Raw genomic sequence first — 21,793 nt, 5'->3', positions numbered from 1 at the left:
GGAATTATGACAGTGGACTCAAGCAGTTCTCCAGTCCTGGCAGTTTAGGGGCAGTTGGGGCTTGGTCAGGTTGAGTTTCCAGAAAGATACTTCAGAGGCCTCTAAAACTGGCCTATGGTTAAACTGTATAGCTGCCAGTGAAGTACCAGGGGCTCCTACCTTTTTGCTCACCCCACTGCATCCCCTTTTCCTTCCCACAAAAGATATAAAACCTGGGTTTCTTTCTTCATTTGATTTTGCCCAAATTGGTTTTTTGGTTTCTATTACGTAGGTATTACATGGCTAAAGAGACTTTTCTCCCTTTACTGAGAAAAGAGAGGACAAATTTTGTTATGCAGTAAACAAGCAACACAAGACAGCTAAAACTCTCCAGGGGCAGGTAAAGCCCTGCTGAGCTCAGGAGCACCACATAATTTGTCATGCACACTGAAGTGGGCCTGTGTTGCACAGGAACCTCTTCGTCCTCTAGAGAGCAGAGGTCTCAGCTCTTAATTTGCTTCATGCCTCAGCTTAAATAGGTAGCTAACACCTAATCAGTGGAATAGTCTGACTGCTGGTACTGAATGCATTAGAAAACTTACTTAAGAAGTAGTGAAAGCACTATATTCTAGCCATTAACTCAAACAGTCTCCCTGAACTCTGCCATGTGCTCTTGGGAGCATCCACAGGTCTCTAAGGTAGAGATGGGGACCTCTAATAGGAAAGAATTTTGGTTGACTTGACAACATACCCTTAGGAAAATACCCTAAGAGGCCAAAGAAACATTAACCCTCTTCTTTAATAGGCCTCAAAATGAGTCAGGAAGAAAAATGTAGAATAGTAGCCCACCACCATTGAGACAATTTTTGCTTCATGTACTTTTTTGCCTTTAAGCAACATCTCAGACAGTACCTGGACTCCAGGTGAAGGCACGGGATGCCTGCAGTTAAAATTTTCTGAGGGCAATCATAAAGCAACCAAGGCCTTGACCACCTCTCACTAGTGCAGGCCAAGGCCTTTATGAGGTCACAGAACCTGCCATGTCTTAGCCAAAGGAAGTGATTGAGAAGGTCTGGGGAAGAGAATGAAGGAGGAAAGTCACACAGCACGGTGTGGCTCTTCACCAAAACTCAGCAGTTCTTTTTGGGGCCAGAGGGCAAGGGCATCCTTGCCTAAAGAGGAGTGGACAAGGAAAAGGCTGAAGTATCTTCTGCACCCCAGTTTTCTAGCATGTTTGCTTTTACTCAGCTGTCTCAGAAAAGTGGGGAGGTGTCTTCTGGGTCCTGAGTACCCACTATATGAAGGACAGCTAACACAGTGAAGTCTTCCACTTACACACGCAGCTCTGGCATGTGACTCAAGCATTTGTTGAAGATCTGCAGGAAAAACCCTGCCATGTGCCTTCAACAAGACAAGGCCCACTCCTGCCTCTGGTAGTACCAACTACCCTGGAATGGTGCAGGTGTGTCCTGTTGTGCCCCTGACTTGCTTAGATACCTGGCAGCTATAGCCACACCTCAAGTAGAAATAGGCAAATAAACATGTTTAACACTTCCTTGTGTTAATGTTTTGTTATGAGTATGCTTGTTTTCTCAGCACCAGCTGAAGTCCAGTGAGCAGTACTTCCTCAGACACTTTTCCCTGTTCATTCCAAGTCTCTAAGGTCTCAAAGATCTTTCAGTGTCCTTATGGACAGGCATGTGCTCTCCATGCAGCCTGCATTGAGCCCGAGACTCCACAAAGCGACTCCCTCAGATTCCAGCTGTCACCTGTGCTGCCTTGTGCTGGCTGGGGTAGTGAATCAGACCTGGAGGATGGCATAGCTGCCAGAATCTGGAGTTTCTGGTTATTTGGGGGCACAATTCTCTTATCAGCTTCCATTTTTGTCAGCCCTGACAATGATGCCTTTTGGAACATCCAAGCTGCCATACAAGCAATTTGAAGAATGGTATTTGGGCCCTGTTCTGTGGTGACAATTGCTGTGCGCTCTGGTTTTCCTTTCTGGCCCAACACTGTTGGCCTCTAGTCTGCTGGCACTGGCCATACTAGCTTAGTAGAGACAAGTGAAGGCAGAATTTTAGTATTTGTTAAGGCCACCTTCTCCAACTAGCTAGAGGATGACTCCACATCCTTTTCCTCCCCAGCTTAGCTTGAATGCCTTGGAGCTCTAGCACTGCCCAACACCTCAGTGACTATGACCTCATTTCCCCACAGAAATACCAATTTCTCAGTGATCTCCACTTCCTCAGCATCAGGGCTAGAGGTCTAGGCACATGCTCTTACACCTAGGGAAATTATTAGGTCAGTTATCAAGGGCTCTAACCCACTGCATTCTCCTGCAGCACTGTAAAAATAGTTCAGTCCAGGGATTCAGTGTCCCCCACAAAGCTCTGGGAATGACTGACTGTGGACATAGGTCCAGTGTATTGACACATCAGCCCTGAGTGATCAAAGGAAAAGCAAAAAGTCACAAAACATCCAGGTAAAGTTCAAGAGTTAAACAAGGAAGGCTTGGCTGCCTCCAACCCTCCATTCCAGCATTTGGCCTCCAGGACCCCCTAAGAGTCTGACGCAGCTTTGTTTCCAACACCTGGTATCCCTAGGCTGAATAAGGCAAGAAGGCAGAATGAGAGGGAGCCGGACAAACCAGTGGCACCAAGACCCCTTGGCATCAATATTGCACTGCTCCTTCCCCACGTACAAGACTACACAACTGCTGAAGGCTACTTGCTGTCAAACAAGCTTTAAGATTGGGCACTTTGTCCAACAGCCATAGCTTAAACTGATGGGCACACACATCATTTAGGGCAGGAAAACAAAAACTATGAGTAGCTGTTGGCAACAGACCTTAGGCTCACCCCTTCCTTTGTATGGGCTCTACTCAGGATGGTGCAGCGGGGTCCAGAGCCCAAACTGAAGTCCACTGGCTGCCATCAGCCAAGACTAAAAATGAGTGTAAGTACAGTCCTGACTCAACCTGAAAAGCTGAGGGGCTGAGGGCCACCGATGCAGCAGGACTTGTGGACACAGTGGTGCTGGAAAGATGATGTACAGCATTTAAGTGCATTCATTGGGGAAAAGTCTTCCATTCTTTGAGAAAAACTTGATTAAACTAGGACTCTGAATAGGATTAAAAACCCATCCTCTGACAAAGCCTTTACTGACAGCTTTCCAATACAGTTAGTCAAAAAATAAAAAAATACAGAACACAGCAGACAGTATCTTGTACACTAGAAATCAATATAACAGGAGTCCCTTCTTGTTGTAAAAAAAAAAAAAATCCCCCCAAATCTAAAACTTAGTTTGGGTGGTGAACAGGACTTTGATCCCCACCAAATGAACCAAAATAACCCAGAAGAGAATTCAAACCAAGGGGGTAGTAGAGAGGGGATCAGATTTTAAAATAAATGCTTTTGTGACACAAACATGGAGCTGGAAAAGACAGGTTTGGGCTAGGCAGTGTCTCTTACTATAACTATCACCATATGTTCTTCTTCTAGTTTGCCCAATGTCCTTAGTGCTGACTGGAGGTACTGCTGTGAAAAGTCGCAGGGCGGGAAGGCATAGAGCATGCCTGTGCTGTCTCTGCCCTTGGACCCACCCACTGGCAAGCTGATCACCCCTGCAGCCTGCTTCTGTTTCAAGTAGGAGACCAGGTTCCTGAGAAGCCGCCTCTGTAGGCCTGGCTCCACTGTGGGCATCCCCTCAGTGCCAGGCCCGCTGGGGGTCGCCTGGGTGGCTAGCAGCACCGCGTAACCATTGGGGCTCCCCTGCTTTATGCGTCGTGTGACCTCGTCGAGCTTGGGCTGGTCCAGTCGAAGGCGCTGGGCAATCTTCAGCTGGGTGAGCTTGCTCCCAGAAGTGTGGTCTTTGAGGAGACCGCTGATCACCCCCTGGTCCCCCTCTAGGATGTGCATAGATGTTGGGAAGCAGCTGTTTTTCAACACTAGAAGCCCGTTCCAACCCAGCTGTAGTGTCTGAGCATACTCCGAAAGGTTCTTTAGCTTTTTGGTCTCATGTTTTGGCTCTTCAAGAGGCTTGGGCTCAGCCTCAGTGGTCCGATGATTGCGCTCGCTATCTCTTGTTTTCTTCCCATGGGAAGAGTCTGGAACCTCATGGTGGTGGTGGTGGTGGCCCCGCTCCTCAGCCCCATGTCTGCTGTTGCTGAGGGAGTTGCTGCTTGACTCCTTGTTCCCTTCACTGGAATGATTCTCCTTGCGGCTGCGCTCAGGGGTGCGGTCAGAGCCTCGCTCCAACTGCTGCCCACCACCCTTGGTCCTGCTCCGTTCCTCATAAGGGGAGTGTGTTGTCCTCCCATGGTCACTGGAAAGGCTCCTCCGCTTCCGCCTCTCTTCCCAGGGCTTGGGCATGCCACGGTCCCCATCTCCCCCCCAGCGCTCACCACTCCGGCTGCGTACTGAGCGGCTGTAGCCCTCCAGGCTGTTTCGGCGGTCAGAGCTTTTACTGGGGCTGGTCCAGTCCCCTTCCAAAAAGGTCCGGTCTCGGTCTGAGTAAAGGAGGTGTGGGGGGGTCCTATCCCGCACCCGCAGATCGGCATCCAGGTTTCGGTGCCGGGTATATCCATCTGTGAGAAGCTCATAATGCACAGGGAGGGGCGAGGGCTGGTACTGCTGGGGATACCGAGTCTCCTCTGCTTTAGCAAAATCCACACGGAGCCTGCGGTCTGGACCACCCAAGGGAAAGCCCCTCATTTTAGCACAGGCGGCCTGGGCTGCGTCCAAGCTCTCGTACTGGATGTAGGCAAAGCTATCACCTTTGACGTGATCAATGGTCCGAATGCTCCCAAAGCGGTCAAACTCCCTGGCCAGAGCTGCCAGTGAGGTATTAGGACCCAAGCCACCCACCCACAGACGAGTGGTGGGGTTGGCCTTGCCATACCCTATCTTAATGGGGTTGCGGCCAATCACCCGGCCCGACATGGCCACCTTAGCTCTGTGGGCCATGTCTAGATTCTGGAACTTGAGGAAGGCATAGGCACCGCCCTGGCCACGGGCAGGCCTCTTGATGACCACCTCCTCAATGATGCCATACTTCTCAAAGGCGCGTCGCAACTCCACCTCGGACACACTGTGATCCAGGTTCCCGATGAAGAGGTTGCGTGTGGCCCGCTGGTCATCCTCTGGCATCAGGTCCTCCTCGCACATGGCCGGGTAGCCGTAGGGGCGCCCACGGTCGTCGTACAGCCCGTAGTAGTCCAGAGCCCGCTCCCGAGATAGTCCCACAGCGGCGGCAGCCGCAGCATCCAGGGCGAAAGCTGCGGCGGCATGGCGGGCCCGGGGCTCCCGCAGAGGTGGGGCAGCTACAGGGGACAGCGATCGCTGCTTGTACTGGTAGCCTCCATGCAAGGGCAGGTAACCGAGCGGGTCGGAGGGCGCGGGCAGCCCCGGGGGCGGCGTGGAAGCGGCGGCGCTGCTGCTGCTGCTTCGCCGGCTGCTCCCCCCGCCGCCGCCGCCGCCGCGCAGGTACACAGGCTCTACCTTGAGCGGACGGTCGTAGAGCAGCAACTGGCGGGCCAGGGCGTGCTGGCGGGCCTCCCGCGCGTCCTGCGGGTGCCGGAAGTTCACGTAAGCCACACGGCCCAGCTCAGGAGTGTGCGACAGGCGTAGGCTGATCTCACCAAAGCGCTTGAACTGGTGGAAGAGACGGTCCTCGAGGTGCTCGGCGGGCAGCGCGGGGCTCAGGCTGCTGATGAGCAGCGTCTTGTACTCGGGTGCGGCCGACGACGAGCCGGGACCTGCGGGCTCGGCCCCGGGCGGCGGCGGAGGCGGCGGCAGTGGAGACGCACGGGGCGACGCGCCCGAGACGCCCGGTTCCCCCGAGGCCTTGCCACCGCGTCCCCCGCCGCCAGCGCCGGAGCCTGAGGAGCGGCCGCTGCTAGCACGGTGATTCGCGTCCCCAGCGCCGCGTCCGTCGCGATGCCCGCTCCCGCCGCCCCCGCTACTGCGGGGTTTGTCGCGGGCCCGTGTTGGAACCGGGTGTTTGGCACCGCCGGAGGCCTTGTGCGCCGCCCGCCGCCCGCCCGCCTCCGGTTCGCGCTCCCGCGGCCGCTTGGCTGACGATGACGAGCCACGCCCGCTCGGGCTCGAGTCTCGCTCGCTCTGCCGCTTCATGGCGCCGGTGCGGCGGGCGGGCGGCCCGCAGGCCCCTCACAGCGGCAGCGGCGGCAGCCGAAGAGGCAGCGCCCCCGGCGCCGCCATCTTGGACAAAAGGACTCAGCGCGGCAGTGGCGGCGGGGCGGGGCGGGAGCGCCGGCGAGGGGCTGGGCGTTGCGTTATCAAGCTGCGCCGCGCCTCCCTCGTGACACTGCGGTGGGCGGGGCGAGAACTGAGTCGAGCATGCGTTATCGGGCTGCACCGCCTCGTGCCACGTGACCCTGTGGCCGTGGAGGAACTGGGTGAACCCTCCTGCGCCATTGCGCGGCCAAGGTTCGTGGCTACGCGGAGCGATGGGATCCTTCGCGAGATCGGCTGGCGCCTTCCCGGACCCCAGCGGGCCTAGCTGGACCTAGGACCTGTGGTGCATGGCGAGCTTTCCCGCTCCGGGTATGCTATCTCCTCCTGCCGGCGTCCGCTCAGGTTGGAGCTGGAGTGGCAGCTTCCGTGGGCGCCGGTGTTCAGAGCCTTTTTATGTGGTACCCCCCCAATCCCGGCACTCGGTTGAGCGACCCCCATCCCCTCACGGCTTCTCCTGACTGGATGGGTTCGGGGTTGACAGCCCCAAGGGCTGATGCACGCTGATCCTTAGGCCCTGTCCAGCATCCACAGCCCACGTCCCGGGCATGCTCCACTTCAGGTTCACCTGCAGCGATCTCCGGAAAGGCCGAGGACCGTGATTATCCATGCAAAAGGTGAGACCTAGCTGGTTCCAGGCACAGAAACCGGAAACAACAAACCTGCAGTTGATGGAGTCCAAGTAAGCTCCTTGGAGCCACTGGGTCCCATCCTCTAGTGTGGGCATCCGTGCAGACAGCAGGCTGGAAGGGCAGGGCCACAGAGCCAAGGGTGAGGAGGCCAAATGCACAGATAGTGTCGGCAGTTAGTACAGCTTGCCACGCTGACTTCTAGCTGGCCTATGCCCTCCTGTCCACCTCCAGGGGGAGGACCTTTTCTTCCCACGTGTGGTGAGGGCAAGGGGGCCCAAGCCCATCGAGGAAGCTTTCATTCATCAAGGACAGTTGCTGGAGCCACCTCAGAACTTGACCCAACTTCAGGCACAAAAACCGTGGGATAGGGAAGAGCATGCCTAGCCCTTCCCTCCTCCCACAACCAGAAAGCAACTCCTGGAGCAGCTCAGCCAGGTGCAGGGGGAAGGTCTTGGAACAGCAGTGGGCTCCACGGCAGGCTGTAACTTACAAACTGAACTTAGGAACCACACAAATGAAGTGATCTGAAGTAACATGTTCCTTGGAAAGCACTTTTTTGGTCCTTCCTTTCAGGTGGTCTCTGCTAGCCGTTGGAGTGGGCGTCTTCTTTGAGCCATAGCACACACTGACAACTGGGTTTCCTAAGCACCGACAGAGAGCAGCAAAAAAACTGAACTCCACACAAGCCCTCAGGGTCTCTGTTAGACTTATCTAGGGTAATAAACAAAGGCAAAAGGCATCCTACCACTGCCTTTGTGTAAGCTGACTCCTGCCAGTCTTGCAAAAGCCTAATTAGGCATCAGAGGCTTGGGATTAACACTAGACCATGAACCCAGATGAGCAAGTAGGTGGTCAGGCCAAGAGCATCTTTAGGAATGTCAGTACTGAACAAGCACAGTTAACCACTCTCTACATACCATAGTCCTGTTTGTACTAAGCCTCAATGTAAGGCTCTCCCTCGTACCTGAGGCTAAATCCTCTGTGCACAGCTGTGCAGCCTCTAGCCCCTCTTATGTGGGAAAGACAGACACTATCAAGAGGGGTAGTATCAGGCCCAACCTTCTCCCCAGGCTCCATCTTGCTGAGGTGCCTGCTACCCTCCAGGCTGGTACAATCCACACACACCAGCTGACCTCAGCCCCTGTGTCCTGCCCTGGAATTTTCAGCACTGGTTGATTGAAGGACAAATGAGAATATACCCCAAAACTCTTTGCAAATCGCAAAGCATAAACTAGTAGGATCCTCTTTATGGGGTAAAACCCTATTTCAGTATTCATCTTAATTCTCCAAGGACAGATAGAAATTGTTTTTCCTTTAATAAAAAAAAATCCTAGACACACTTTGAAGTCCTAGAGTAAACCAGCAACAGAAAGGAGTGAATTCCCCCATCGAGACACCGTAGAGCCAGCATCATCAGGAAAGCTCCAGGCTTCACTCTGATATTGTCAGGAGCCTGCTTAAAAAATAAATTACAAAAAGGCTGTTTTAGGAAGAGACAGCTGAACTGTCTTTTTCCCCTCAGGTGCAGCAGGGATTGGGCAGACTACAAATCAGTCCGAGCACTGGCTGCCTTGGGGGCATATTTAGGCATCAGTTCATTTATCTTCCGGATGTAGTCAGACTTTTCTGCACAGCCTTTGCATGTCTCCCCCCAGTCGTCCAGGATCTTCTTCAGCTCTTTGACTCGGAGCTTCTTCAGGTCCACTGTACTCAGGTCGATCTGCTTGTCTGGAGGAGAAAGCAGTGAGAGTAACAGGCTGGATGGGAGCAGCCACGGCCCCCAATAGTCCCAGCATAGGTCACTTCCTGCACAATGAAACCATCCCTTAAAACAACCAGCTCTATTGGCTGTAAGAGGAGAGACAATTCCAGACACATGCAGAGGTATGTCAGTGCCCACTGCCCCCAACAGGGTGAACTGGCCCCATCACCAGGAAGACTGGCCTCATGCTATCAGTGTCCACTATAGACATGCAGTGTAGATAGGGACAAAGGCCTTACAAGAGGAATGTGGCTCCCACTCCCCAACTGCTTCTTCACAGTCACCACAGAATGACAGCTCCCAGATCCCAATTTCCCAACACAGATCCTTGAGTTAGGAGTTTACTCTCAGTGACCACAGTGACCTGAAGCCAACTGGACCTGTAGCAGGACTCAGAAGACTAGGCATCCAGGCTGGCGTATCAGCTGGTTAGAGCGTGGTGTTAAAACACCAAGGTCAAGGGTTTGGATCCCCATACCGGCCAGCCACCAAAACAAATAAAAAAACAAAACAAAAAGACTAGGCATCCTTGACACAAGTGGGCAAACACAGGCCCTTGGACATTTAAGTCATAGTAAAAATGTTGGTGCTGATTACATTTTACAGAAGACACCCCGACTCTTTCTGAAGGCTGGGACTATGTTTGGGCAACCAGAGGTCGTGGCTCCTGTAACTCTTGGGCTTGCCTGCTTGGACACAGCGTTTCTTTTCAGAATAATAAACATCCCTGGGCCTTAAGAGCTTGCAGCCGGAACAAGCCTGTTAAACCCTTCTCTGCTCAAAAACTTCTAATGCTCCCCAACTTCACTCAGGCTAAAAGCCAAAGTCCTCATGACCCCGCAAGGCCGTGTCATGCCACTGGCTGCCTTTGCACTGCCTATTTCCTCTGCCTGGAATGCTCGTCCATTAACTGGCTTCTTCGCTAATCCCCACCTCCTTCAAAGTTTGCTGAAATGTCACCTCCTCAATAAGACCTATTCTGACCTCTGTCCACGTTGATACCAGATCCCCTAGCATTTAGCACCATCTATCATGCTGTACATATGGTACAGAAGCTACAAGAGGTGCACAACGTTTGTTAAGTAAGACCTGGCCACACTCACCATACTTTAGCTCACAGATCTGGCTGTCCTTCTTTTTCAGCTTCTCACAGATCTTCTCCACAGGGATGTGGTGGGCCAGTGGCTTTGATACCTCGTTGATTATCTTGGTGGCTGCATCATCTGTGGCTCCGATGTAGTAGCACTGCAGCAAGAAAGGACAATGGCCTTCAAGAGGTGCCACTTGAGATCTGTCTCCTCCAAAACATACTGGCATCCCAAAACATCTTCTCTCTCTGCCAGGGCCTCATTTTTCAGTGCCCTGCCTGTACTGGCAGTCAGATTCAATGTAAACCCTGGGCTCAGAACACATGCTCGGTCCCAGAGCTGACAGCCACCAGATGAGTTTCAGACTCACCAGGGTGCAAACTTTTAATAGAGACATGGACTAACCAGAAACTGCCAAGGAAATTAAAGCTCAAAGAACCATTGCTTCACTAGAGCTTTTGTCCTCGATTCGGCTGTGCCTACCCTGTGGACACCGTATTCCCTTCTGTTCTCACACATTCCAAGCTTTCTGGCCTCTGGGCACTCACACTGGCTGTTCCCTCTGCCTGGGATGCTCTTACCCCGCTTCGATGATGACCCTTCCTCAAGAGATGCTTCCGGACTACTGTCTAAATCAGCACCTGCCCTCTCCACCAAATGATCCTGGTCTATTTTCTTCATGACATCCATCTGTTGCATTATTTGCCTGAGTTTCATTTCTCTCCCCTGATATGCCCAGTGCCCAGCACACAGTAGGTGCTTAATAAATACTAACGACAAAAAATATCACAACTGCAGAATACATGCCTGTTTGGAAAAGGACATGAAAACACTCAGTCACACATTAGTTTAGAGGGAACAACTGGCCTCCTGAATAGAGATGGATAGGGCCTTTTATTAAGAGGCCTGAGAATTTGAGGGTTAAACATGAACCAGGTTCAGCTGGGGAGGGTCACCAGCTACTCACCAACCGATTCTCTTTGCCTCTTGCTTCACGGCAGAACTTTGTAAGTTCTTTTTCAATAGTGGCTGGTGAGAATGTGACATCTCTGTCTTTGAGATCCTGATAAAATCTTCCCAGATAAGAAATACAAACTGGAAAAGAGGGAAGGCAGATACTCAGCAATCACCAACCCACCGGAAAGGAACTCCGTCAGCAATCTTAATAGGAGACATAGAGATGAAATTAGAGGTGAGTTTTCCCATCACCGGTTTTTCTCAGGTACCCACAGGTGGACAGAACCCGGCTGCAGGTTGGTGGGGTCCCCTGGTACACCCAGAGCATGCGGGAAACGAGCAGTACCCCAGTGACCCACAAACGATTCCATCCTGCTCCGTTTTCATCAAGTTTAAGCCGAAAGTGAACACGTGTCCTTGAGACAGGACTCCCTGTGACCTCATAAATGGACAAAGTGGAAGCCGAAGAGAAAAACGATCAAAATGCTGCTCATTTCCAAATACAACACCGCACCCCGAGGTGCAGCTTCGTGATTCCAACAGACCGGAGGCATTACTCACGGCCGGCCCTCAGGCCTCCGACTCGGGACGGGGCCTCTCTTGGGAGCCTCTGGACAGCGATGGGGAGGGACAAAAACTCTGGCGTGAAATGATTTCAGGCCAAGTTTTCTGTACGACCTAGTCTCAATATTTTTCGTTGGATCAACGTTTTCTAGGCCCTGGGAAATGTTTTCTAGGACAGGTGTCTGCCCTTCCTCCGGAAGACCCTGCTGGGACCGGCCGCCGCCGCCGCCCCGCCCTCTTTGGCCCTGGCAATCCGGTGATTTTGTTGGGTTCAGCGCAGCCTCCAGGTGGAACACGGAGCAGGGTCTCCACTCCCCATCTCCCCGCGCACCTTCGCAGTCGCCCGGCCGCAGCGTTCGGCTGGCAGGCAGCACGCTCAGAGCCAGCGCAACAGCCAGCCCTTGCGTAGCCCACATCCTACTCCTCCTCCGCCGCCGCCGCCCGACTGAACCGCACCCGCCGCGCTGCACCGCCTCCAGGTCCTGGCCGCGCGCGGTAGCTCCCCATTGGCAGGCGGCCCCCGCGCCCTCCTACACGCCGCGTCCCCATTGGCCCACGCGCCTCGGAGCCCAGACGGGCGGCTCCACGCTGCCCTTCCCCATTGGCTGGTGGCGTCTCAGCCCTAGACAGTTGTCGGCCGCTGATTGAACCCGGGAGGCCGCAGGAAGAGGCTGCAGCTGCGACGGAAGCAGCGCAGTCGCCATCTTGGATAGGGGTAGGAGTCTTGGCTGAGGTCGGACGCCGTGGGCCGAGGTGGGCTTCTGCCGCCGCTCTGCATCTGCTGAACTGTCCCGCGTACTTCCTGCTGCGGGCCCCAAGCCTGTACAAAAAACCCCACGGATCTCGCCTCCCTGGGCCCCGGCTCGTGGCGCAGGTCAGAGGAGTTCTGGGGTCAGTCGAGACCCAACGAGGGAGGTAGGGTGGACGGCGGCCGCAGGCAAGGCTCCGGTGGTCTGGTTCCTTTCTTTTTTTAAACATTCACGTGGGCGGGACCCCCAACCCTTGGGAGCGTCTGCTGAGGCGCTCACCTGCATGGCCCCCGGCTGACCCGAGACTTGCCGGCGCGGACGGACTCTCCGGCTGCAGGACCTCCCAAGTGAAGGGCTCAGGGCCGGCCACGCTGGGCTGCCATCCCAGACCTCTGAGCGAAGCGCCCTAGCCATGTGCCGAGGCTTTGGGATCGCTTCAGAGTGGGGAGGTGGAGGCTTGAGAGGTTTGACACCCATCCTGAAGAGCTCCCCATTTCCCCACAAGCCCCGGAAGCGTGGTAGAGGGACCTCCTGACTCGGGTCTCGCGGGTTAGCACACAAACACTGGAGGATGCGTCCTCGCGGCTGGGTAGCCCTTCTTTCAAGCGCAAGACCTGGCTACCTGTCCTCGAAGGCAAGAGGCGGCAAGGGATGGCTCTGCTCAGTGCAGAGACGTCCATGAGGCTAAAAGGGCTTGGAGCCCGGCGACTAGGATTGGAGAGGGGCAGTTGCGCTGCTCCCATTCAGTGAATTCAGTGGATCAGTATCATGTATTCATCTTTAATTCACATCACAGCAGTCAAGGGAGTGGGGAAAGAGGGAGATCAAGTGGCAGATATTTACATCTAAAATTCACATTACTTGGGTTTAGAACATGCTACCACAATATATACAGTAAAATACCTCTTGGGACACTGGTACAAATTTTCTCAGCTTTGCTTTTCTGGTACAGGTAAAATCATTTTTAAATCACTTTTTCTTTAAACACGAATACACAAAAGAAATGGTTAGAAGTTTTCTTGTTTTAAATAAGCACAGAATGCCAGAGGTTAAAAACACATTTATAGGGCGGATACCAATTGGACATCACACTCTATACATTTTTTGCTCAAATTCCTGTACAAATACACAGCATTCAAATGGGTATTTACAAATAAGCTTGAAAGAATGAAAATCAGTATTTTACAATCTTTTCAAAGGATTCTCATCTCTAGCCTCCCACTTCCCCTTAAACGGGCTGATTCTTCAACAAAAGGGATTTGGAATGTGTCCTTTTCATCCAGTTAGGGAAAACGGAAAGAGGAAACGAAGTCTTTCCCCTTGAATAAAGCAAGGCCAAACAAATCCTACCTTGGGTGTCACCAAGTGGAGAAGGTAGATGTTCTTAAGTGATGACTGCCTTGTCCAGGGATTGAGGGTCAGACATGCCTTAAATGCTGAGGATGCCCTCCTACCTAAGAGTCAAATGCAAAGCTAGTCCCTGACCCTCTAACACCTGTGAACACCAGACGGTCCAGAGACTGACGCTTGCAAGTGGAATCTAGGCTCAGGAGCAAGCCTGCCCTTCAAAGTGGGCGCTGCCATGACCAACCCACACCCTCACAACCTTCTGCCCCATTCTGGCTGGAGTGATCCTGTTGGTATCAGAAAGGACCCACACTGGTAATAAACCCTCAAGAAACCCTGAAGGTAATATGGCCATTCATCTTTCCCAATGGGTTAGTTGCTGGCATTTCTGTTAAACAAGTTGGCATTTGTTTACAAGAGAAAAACAACCTGACTATGGCCCTTTCCATTTGGAAAGAGGGGATGTGGAGAAGGAATAAGGAGCTAGGGTCCAGGGGCTGGCCATGGAGATCAGGCAGGCCAGAAGAGGAACTGGGGGGGCAACATGCCTGCTCAATGAGAAGGCAGCCTTGTGACCATCACTAATGTGAACACAAGCAAATGAAAGAAAAAAGTACTTTGTCTGCAGACAGTTTGTTTTTGTTTTTAAGTAACTTAGAAGCACCCTGGTAAAATACTACTATATGCACTCTACCCTATCCCCCCAAATAATAAACTGAGAGGAAAATCAGTGCCCTGACCTGAAAGTTTCCTATAAAGACACCACTGTGCTCTGCCCAACAGACTGGGGAGGCTGGAGAAACTGCCCTCCTGCCTGCCCTGAACCCTGAGTGGTGGTCCCCATGGGCCTGAAGCGGTGTGCAGTTCTTGGCCATTTGGAAGATGACAGTTCTACCTGCATGGCTCTCTGCTTCTAAAAGGAGAAGCTCCCTCCCACTCTACCCAGGAGTTTGCTGAACCTGACCACATGTCCTCAGGGCCTGGAAGCCTGGCTAGGCAGCCAACCCCATGGCTCGGAGGTAGTGCTGAAAATCCCTGATTCAGGAGCTGATGGCAGGCATTCTGGCCATTTCTGAAAGCTTAGAGGATTTCCGGCCCCTGCCACACCACAGCCTCACTTACACCAGCTATCTAACACATGGGAAGGGATGCAGCTTCCCCTGGGAGGAAGGTGGTTAGGGTAGCCCCTCTGGCTCTACACCTCCACTCAAGCCCCAGAGGGTGAGAGATACCCTTGTGAATGAATCCTTTAGCCACCAGGGCTCCTGTGGGGCATGAGGTGTTATCAAGGGGAAGAGAGTCAAGGGTCAGAAATAAAAGTGATGGAGAGAAAAATCCAAAGTGGAGTAGGAGACAGGGCTGACCCTTGGAAGTCTGGCAGTGTGCCCTGGGCATGCAGTTAGGCCAGTCACATGCCTGAGCCAGCAGGTTGGCCTGGCCAGCCCCTCAGTTGCACACTCCTAGATGGAAGAGTAGGCAGGTGAGTGCCCCTTTGTCCACCGTGACATGTAGTCCGTGTGGTCCTTGCAATCCCTGAATGCAGCCATGAACTTTTCTGTCCATACAGTAAAGGAAAATGTCCTTAGTGCAATTTCCATTCTTCTGTGCATCTCTACCCTGCAGGGGGGGCCTGCTCCTGGGCCTTGCAGTGCTGCAAAGCGATTCTGTCTGTGCAATATCTCCATGTAGCTCCATGTGGCCTGGAACTGCAGGAGGAAGAAAGCATCTACTGCGTAAAGGAAAGAAAGGAAAATCCATAGAAATGGAAACATAAAAAATGAAATAAAAAGAGAAGCCACAACCCTTCATGCTGCTGTGGCCTCTGCATGGCAACATATGAGTTCACGGCAGTAGAACGGAGACTTGGGATGGTTCTCTCCTGAGTGCCAAGCCTCTCTGGCTCCCTGGCGTGGAGGTGGGGGGACTTGCTTTTCAGGCCTGGAGTGGTTGGGCAAGCTGCTTGCTGTGGGCGGTGTCCCAGCCACTTCCCTTCCCTTCACTGTTCCCCCCGGCTGTGCTCCCACGCCATGCGAGCCTGCTCCTCCTTGGTGCTCCCAGGAGGCAGTGAGGCCTTGCGGTGCAGGCCCCGAGGCCTCTCCACCTCTTCGCGCAGCAGCATGCCCTCGTCATGCTCCAGGGCCGGCAGGCGGGGGTGGTAGGGCTTGGGTGGTAGCGCGGGCGGGTCCATGGGGTCCTGAGGGATTACGCACCCCGGAGCTGAGTGGCTTCGGCATGGCTGGGCTTTGATAGAGTCCAGGACGGCAGACTCAGAGAGGCTATAATGGACAGGGAGGTAGGGCGGCTCGAGATCTTCCTCAGCATTCCAGGCCTGGCTCGGCATGGAGTCCATGGTGTCAGTGCGAGGTGGGGCCTCTGAGGAGTGTCCAAAGTTACTCTCACTCAAGGAGGACACACCACTGCTGGCACTGCCAGACAGTGTAGAGTTGCTGCCGTCCAGGCCTGATTGGGGGCTCGTAGGGGAGGCTGGGATAGGGTGGAGAGGAGACTGTGCAAAGGAAAGGGTGAGCATGTTAGAATCCCTCTCTCCAGACAGCCTGACTGGCCCACCAAAAGTCTGCTTATTAATGAACTTTAAAATAACCGTCATTAACAGCATGTTTCTTGTTTCTTCAGCAGCAACCCACCAATTCCTCCCATACCCCTCAAGCAAGCCAATGGAACTCCAGAATCATTTTTTCTGGCAGCCAATGGAACTCCAGAATCATTTTTTCTGTGTGCCCTGGCCCCTGGGCCAGGTCCCCGGCTGTCTGTGGCTCTGGGGTACTGACAGAAGGGCTGATCATCAGGCCAATTGGGGAGAGCAGAAAGAACCCTGGTGGGCCATAGACCAAAAAAAGACCTGCTAAAAAATCTGTGATAGACTCTTTTCTAATTTGCAGAAAAATTAAATGAATAGGCAGGATTTAAGTTTTACTCTCATGAATTTTTCATTAAGCTTTGGTGCCTGATACTTCTTGCTTTAACTGGATTCTAGTTTAAAATGCTCTATGATCCACCATAGGAATGTTGATTTAGCTACTCAACTATGGTTTGTTGATACCCTGGGGTGTGGGCAGAGAGCCCCCAGGTATCTCAGTGCTCACTTCCCAGACACTCTTGGTGCCATGAGTTGCTGTCTCCAGTTGCTGACCCCCCTGATCTCCTTGCCCCTATCAAATTTGTTACAGGATGCATTGGTCACCTGCAGCTCAAGTGTGGCTCTGGCCACCCCCAGCTTCTGCCAGGCTGGGGACAGGAGCAGGAGAGAGCTTGTAGATCCCAAGGGTGATTCTAGAGCAGATGAGACAACTCATCACATGGCCTGGTGGGGCTGTTGCTTCAATACATTACCTTGCGCAGGGTCCGGGCAGGGAGGGCTGGGGGAGTTTCACCCACAGGATGGTGGAAGGCGTCAAAGTGTAGTGAGTAATGACCTGCAAAAGGAACAGAACCAGAGCCTCACCTGAAGGCCCTGCTCAGGCTGCAAACCAACACCATCTTGCTGGGCCAACTGGGCAGATGTGGGAAGAGTTCCCTAGAGACCCCTCAGCATTGAGGACCATAGGAAAACCTCTTTATGTTAACCGCTAAAACACAAGTTGCTAGGATAAAAGAAACCCACACCACACAGGTGGTCAGGAAAGTCGAGTGCTTCAGAGCCCATGGAACAATGGGCTGCAGGTAGTAGCAGCTCTAGCCCACTGCTGGGTGATGACAAGCTGGTGAGCATTGCGCCTGGCACAATCAATTCCATTGTCTTCAGCCTCCCTGGTTGGGATGGCCTTACTGAGCTAACCCTTCTGAACTCAGATACCTCATTGACCCCAAAGCCCAGAAGGATCCTTTCTGTGGTGGGGATGTTCTTTCTTGGCTGAGTTGACCCAGAGAATGTCCCATCTTCTCAGCCTGGATGGCTGTTGCCCTGGCCCTTGAGCAGTCTGAGACCAGGGACTATTTGGGGGACCCGCTGGAGGTCTTACCATGCAGCAGGCTTCGGGGAGGCACTGGGGGGACCAGGATGCGCCCCATGTGGGCAGACAGGAAGGGCTGGGCCTCTCGGGCTCCGCTATCCAGGCTCCAGCTGCTGGGGGCTGCTGGCACCACTGAAGGGTGGAAACAGATGGCATGAAGGGAGATTACTTCTTGAGCCACCCTCTGGGAGAAGCCTATCCTACAGCCTGTGGCTTCTCTATGTGTGTACTATGTATCTGGTACACATGAGAGTGGCATGCCAGCCCCTGGAAGTAAAAACACTAGCCAAGCAAGGCCCTGTAACCCACAGGGGAGAGTGGCCAGAGACTGAAGCTGCTTAAGATGGCAACAGAATGAGCTGATGTCTGAAGAGTATTCAGAATGTGAGAAGCTGAGAGAAAGTGCAACAAGGAGTGAACATTTGCAGCCTATGGGGTTTGCCAGGAGGAGAAGACAGAAGAGGAGAGTAGAACGGGCTGATGAGACTGAGAGACTACACAGAGAATGTAGGCCCTAGAGCTCCCTGCCAAAGTCAAGAGTCAGGGCTGTCTTACTGCCCAGGCACAGTGGGAAAAGCAGGAAGCAGGATGGGTGGGATGCAGGGACCGCTTCCTTCCAGAGCTGGGTGCATGGCCAAGAAGTAGGCAGGAACTGCCCCCAAAACTGGTCTGTGTTGACATTCAAACTTTGCCCCATCCCTGTTGCTCCTATGCCCGTCACCTGGGTTTAGGATGCACAGGACGTTTTTCTAGGCAAGGACAGGTGTTCATTGTACCCACTGGAGGAAAGTATAAAGCCCAGGAGTTACAACCCAAGTCCAGCTGGACCAGCCTACTGCTTCCCGAGAAGAGGGAGGGCTGTGGAGCCATGGGTGCTTTGGGATATCTTGAGAAGCCCAGTTCCTGGCACTCACATGCTATGGATGTAAGGTAGAGTGGACCCTAGAGAAAGGGAAGCAGAGTGTGCCTTGCTATGCTAAGGAAAAAGTCCAGTGCCAGAATATTGGCCCCTCAGTCACACAGCTGGGGTGAAAGATTTTTGAGGAGAGAAGAGAGGAGAAATGGTTGGACCTTTAGGTCCCAGGGTGCCACTCTGCAGGAGCAACGGGATATGTGAATCCTGTTGGCTAACTCCTCCTAGAGAGTAAATACCAGCAAGAAGAAATATGCCCTTTCTCTGATGGAGCCAGGAAAGCCCAATTTCCCTTTGGGCTATTAACAGCAGGGAGGAAGCTCACAATCCAGGTGCCTAGCCACTGACTTTATTCTAAGGCAGTAGTAACTGAAGTGAGCCTGAGGTGGCTGGGGTTTGGGTTCTTCCTGGTCCAGGCACTAAGTGGGGAATTCCTAATGAAAGCTCGGAGGCTCTGGAAAGTTAGGAGCTGGAGTCTAGTTTTCAAGGAGGATGTGGCCAACGGGCTGGGCCCCACAGCAGTCCAGTGATAAAGTGATGTCCATCCTATTCCTTCTCCTTGCTCAGGAACTGGCGTGGGCTTGCAGCAGCACATAGGGTGTAAAACTCCACTATCTAAACAGCCTCAGTTATAAGGAGGATTGCTTAGCCTCACAGTGTGGTTGATGGCTGGTGGCAGGAAGAAGGGGCGTGGCAGCAACTGGGCAGTGGGCAGGCACTTAGCCATTGCCTGAAGAGAGAAAGGAATTCTGAATCTGATGAGCACTAGGTGGATTCTATCAGAAGGCCTCCTCAGACAGCCTGAGCCACCCCCAGAATAGGCCCATTCTTACCCACGTGCTCTTCACGATGCAGCATGAGCTTCTTGGTCCTCAGCATTGAGGCACTCTCTCTCCAAAAAGAAAAGCACCTTTTCCATAAAGAGCCACCAAATCTCAGGGAATAAGAAGACCAGAGGTAGGTCTGGGCAACTTCCCTAAAGGGGTTCTGAAAGTCCAAGTTCTCAAATGCACACCTAACCCATGGAAGAATTGTGGGGCTGCAACAGTTCACCCACAAGGGCCCAGAGGAACTCTCACGCAGGAAGGCTATGGGAGAAGAAAGCTGGCAAGGCTGTAATGGTTGACAAAAGGGTCCTGCCAGAGCCACTCCATGTGAACCAGAAGCTACCAAGCTCACCTTGTAGCCTGATGTTTGTTAGCAGTGAGGCCAGTGGACGTATGTCATGCAGCACAAGTGCACTGGGGCTAGTGGGAAGACTGGTGGAATGACTTATCCTAGGAGAAGAGAGGCAATCCCCACTATATCCTGTTGTCTCTTTCTTTCTCTCTCTCTTGGTGTTAACAACAGTCCAGCACTCGCCTGAGGTCCCTAGTGCATAGGCCATAGCCCTGAGGGTAGGCTTGCCTGCTCTGGGAGTCACTGCCTGGCAAAGATAGGTACCTGCAAGTGAGAGGTGTAGTCCTCATGGGACCCAGGACCCTGACTGACAAGAGAATGGTGACAAGTATGTATAGTTCCAGGAACCAGGTAGAGACCAGGTAGACTTAGGCACACAATGGCTTATGTGTTGCCACTGGGCAAATATCTAATTTGCTGCCCACTAAGGGCTGGCCTTGTGGTGTGGACATGCTTGCTCTGGGCTCAGCCTCTGTTCTGAGACAACCCTTCTTCCCTCCCACACCTGGGGGTAGGTGTGTCCAGCTACTTGCTGCAGCCTGGCCTGAGACTTGAAGCTCTCCTGTGTCCAGCTGGAGAAGGGTCTTGGTCTGGCCACCAGCACTCATTTGAGCTCTGAACCCATCTGGGTTCTTCGCTAGTTCTGAGATTGTTATGCATCTTCAGTGAAGAAAAGCCACTGTGGATTTTGGCCCTTAAAGCCAAAAGGGCACTTTGTTTTGGGTCACATGTGCAGGAGTTGAAGAAACCACATATTTTCGGGATGTGCAGTCTTGAGGCCAGGAAGGCATCTTCAGGCAGAATCTCCAGGGTGTTTGTGACTGAGCACCCAGCACCAATGTCCACCAGGAACTTATGTCGTGGACCCAGTGTTTGGTCTCCTTAAAGAGGTCACAGAGGTATGTCCTCTATGATGAGCAAAGGAGGAACAACATAATGGTGACAACAGACAGCACTTGGTGAGCGGTGCAATGACAACATGATGACAGCTTTGGAAGGACATGTTCCGACGGGATAGGGGACAGCAGGTTATATTGGTGGGAACTGAGTGTGTCATAAACTCCAACAGATGGAGGAGAGGGGCTGATATGGGCTAGGTTCTGGGTGGCAAGAAGGCTCAGCACTACCCCCATTTAGGTGTTTCTCTGTGTTAAAATTAACTCAGGTCTCCATGTCTGGGGCTTCAGGCCAGGGTCATATGGGTCTGAGTCTGGTTCTTCCATCAGCTATATCACCATTATCTAAACAGCCTCAGTTATATGAAGGACTGCTCAGTTTCATGGTGTAGTTGATGGCCTTGCCATGTAGAAGAAGGACTCACAGCAGCCACTGTCCAGGGTGGCTACTGAAGGACTGGACTCCTTTGGGGCCCCTAGAGCTTCACTTGGAAAAGCTTGTCTTTGGGAAATTGACTTTGCCATAGGTGTCCTTCTTCCCATTCCTCTTGGGGCTTGTTTGGTGACAGGCCTGTTCTGAGCTCCAAGGAGAGGTCCCTGAGAGCCCAAGTTGAGAGAGACCAAAGGGGCCACAGGGCCTGTTAAATTCTGGGGCTGGTTGGGAGGAGCCCAGAGAAGTGGTTGCCCACAGTTTGCAAACAACAGTCTGAATTTCCACAAAGTTTGGCTCAGGGCAGGTGGCAGCTGGAGCCTCTCTGAGGGTGGGCCCTTGGAACAGAGAGATACAGACAAACTAACAACATCCAAACCTTAGCTTCAAGCCAGACATGGGTTAAACGGTGAGCACAGGAGCTGGTCAGAACTCTGGACAGACAGACCTGGGTGTTGGACTGTGGCCCAGTCCTGGCCAACTAGTGCTCAGGGACAAGAGTCAGACACTCAGGGTGGACACAGACATGGGAGGAGGCCACTTGGAGAGGAAGAGTAATACCTTTTTCAGCCACAGACAGATTGGGATCACTACAGGGTTTGCAGGCTCCGACCACTTGCTGGAACAGGGCTCGCTGGAAATTCGGTGGCTAAGGGAAGGGAAAAAAAAAACATAAAAGAGGGTGGAAACAACTAGTTACATCTTGGAAGGCAGTGCTGTGGACCACAGGAGCCAAGACATTCCAATATTAGATGGGGGAAATCAAAGCAGCAGTACAACTCGTGCTTGAGATGTGTTGAGAACTCCACACCAGCTCTAGGGAAGACTGCCTAGGGGTGTCTGGTTCTGAGTGCATCCATGCACAACAGTTGAAGCATCATCCTCCAGTGTCTGGCTGGGATCCAGGACGTCTTGTGCAGGGCCCAAAAAAAAGGGCATAGGTACCTGAGATTATCTAATTGTCTGTATCTTTCTGTCTGGCCAGGGAGACCCACTGACAGAAAGGATTTAGGGACCTCCTTCCCCCATGAGCACTGACAGGTTTAGTTTCCTGGAGAGGCCCTGCATAGGCTGG

General features: G+C 52.9%; 3 protein-coding genes and 1 long non-coding RNA gene across 5 annotated transcripts in view; 1 reads left to right on the top strand and 3 right to left on the bottom strand.

The window, feature by feature from the left end:
- Positions 1 to 3,104: 3,104 nt before the first annotated feature.
- On the bottom strand, positions 3,105 to 6,203 carry RBM15B (RNA binding motif protein 15B). The gene has a single exon (XM_063114482.1). It carries the CDS (start codon positions 6,108 to 6,110, stop codon positions 3,432 to 3,434), a length of 2,679 nt encoding a protein of 892 aa, XP_062970552.1. The 5' UTR covers positions 6,111 to 6,203; the 3' UTR covers positions 3,105 to 3,431.
- A 1,950-nt stretch (positions 6,204 to 8,153) lies between these two features.
- MANF (mesencephalic astrocyte derived neurotrophic factor) lies at positions 8,154 to 11,703 on the bottom strand. The gene is made up of 4 exons (XM_063114991.1): positions 11,565 to 11,703; positions 10,680 to 10,807; positions 9,728 to 9,869; positions 8,154 to 8,590 (listed from the first exon to the last, which is right to left on the bottom strand). Exons 1-4 carry the CDS (start codon positions 11,647 to 11,649, stop codon positions 8,406 to 8,408), a joined length of 540 nt encoding a protein of 179 aa, XP_062971061.1. The 5' UTR covers positions 11,650 to 11,703; the 3' UTR covers positions 8,154 to 8,405.
- Positions 11,704 to 11,928: 225 nt separating this feature from the next.
- LOC134390396 (uncharacterized) lies at positions 11,929 to 15,119 on the top strand. 2 transcript variants are annotated; one of them, XR_010024860.1, is made up of 3 exons: positions 11,929 to 12,107; positions 14,113 to 14,348; positions 14,953 to 15,119. It is a non-coding gene; the product is annotated as an uncharacterized LOC134390396 (long non-coding RNA). The 2 variants fall into 2 exon arrangements; XR_010024861.1 differs by having other exon boundaries at positions 11,929 to 12,148.
- A 111-nt stretch (positions 15,120 to 15,230) lies between these two features.
- DOCK3 (dedicator of cytokinesis 3) overlaps positions 15,231 to 21,793 on the bottom strand; it is a 390,304-nt gene continuing 383,741 nt past the window's right edge. The window contains exons 51-53 of the mRNA XM_063113398.1: positions 21,280 to 21,367; positions 16,681 to 16,763; positions 15,231 to 15,835 (exon numbers count right to left, since the gene is read on the bottom strand). Of these exons, the coding sequence (XP_062969468.1) occupies positions 15,326 to 15,835; positions 16,681 to 16,763; positions 21,280 to 21,367 (681 nt within the window). The 3' untranslated portion in view covers positions 15,231 to 15,325. The remainder of the gene's footprint in view (positions 15,836 to 16,680; positions 16,764 to 21,279; positions 21,368 to 21,793) is intronic.

The sequence above is a fragment of the Cynocephalus volans genome, chromosome 11 (assembly GCF_027409185.1).
Source record: "Cynocephalus volans isolate mCynVol1 chromosome 11, mCynVol1.pri, whole genome shotgun sequence".
NCBI lineage: Eukaryota > Metazoa > Chordata > Mammalia > Dermoptera > Cynocephalidae > Cynocephalus > Cynocephalus volans.
Note: the sequence above shows the minus strand (reverse complement) of the source record. Positions and strands in the feature narration are given on the sequence as shown.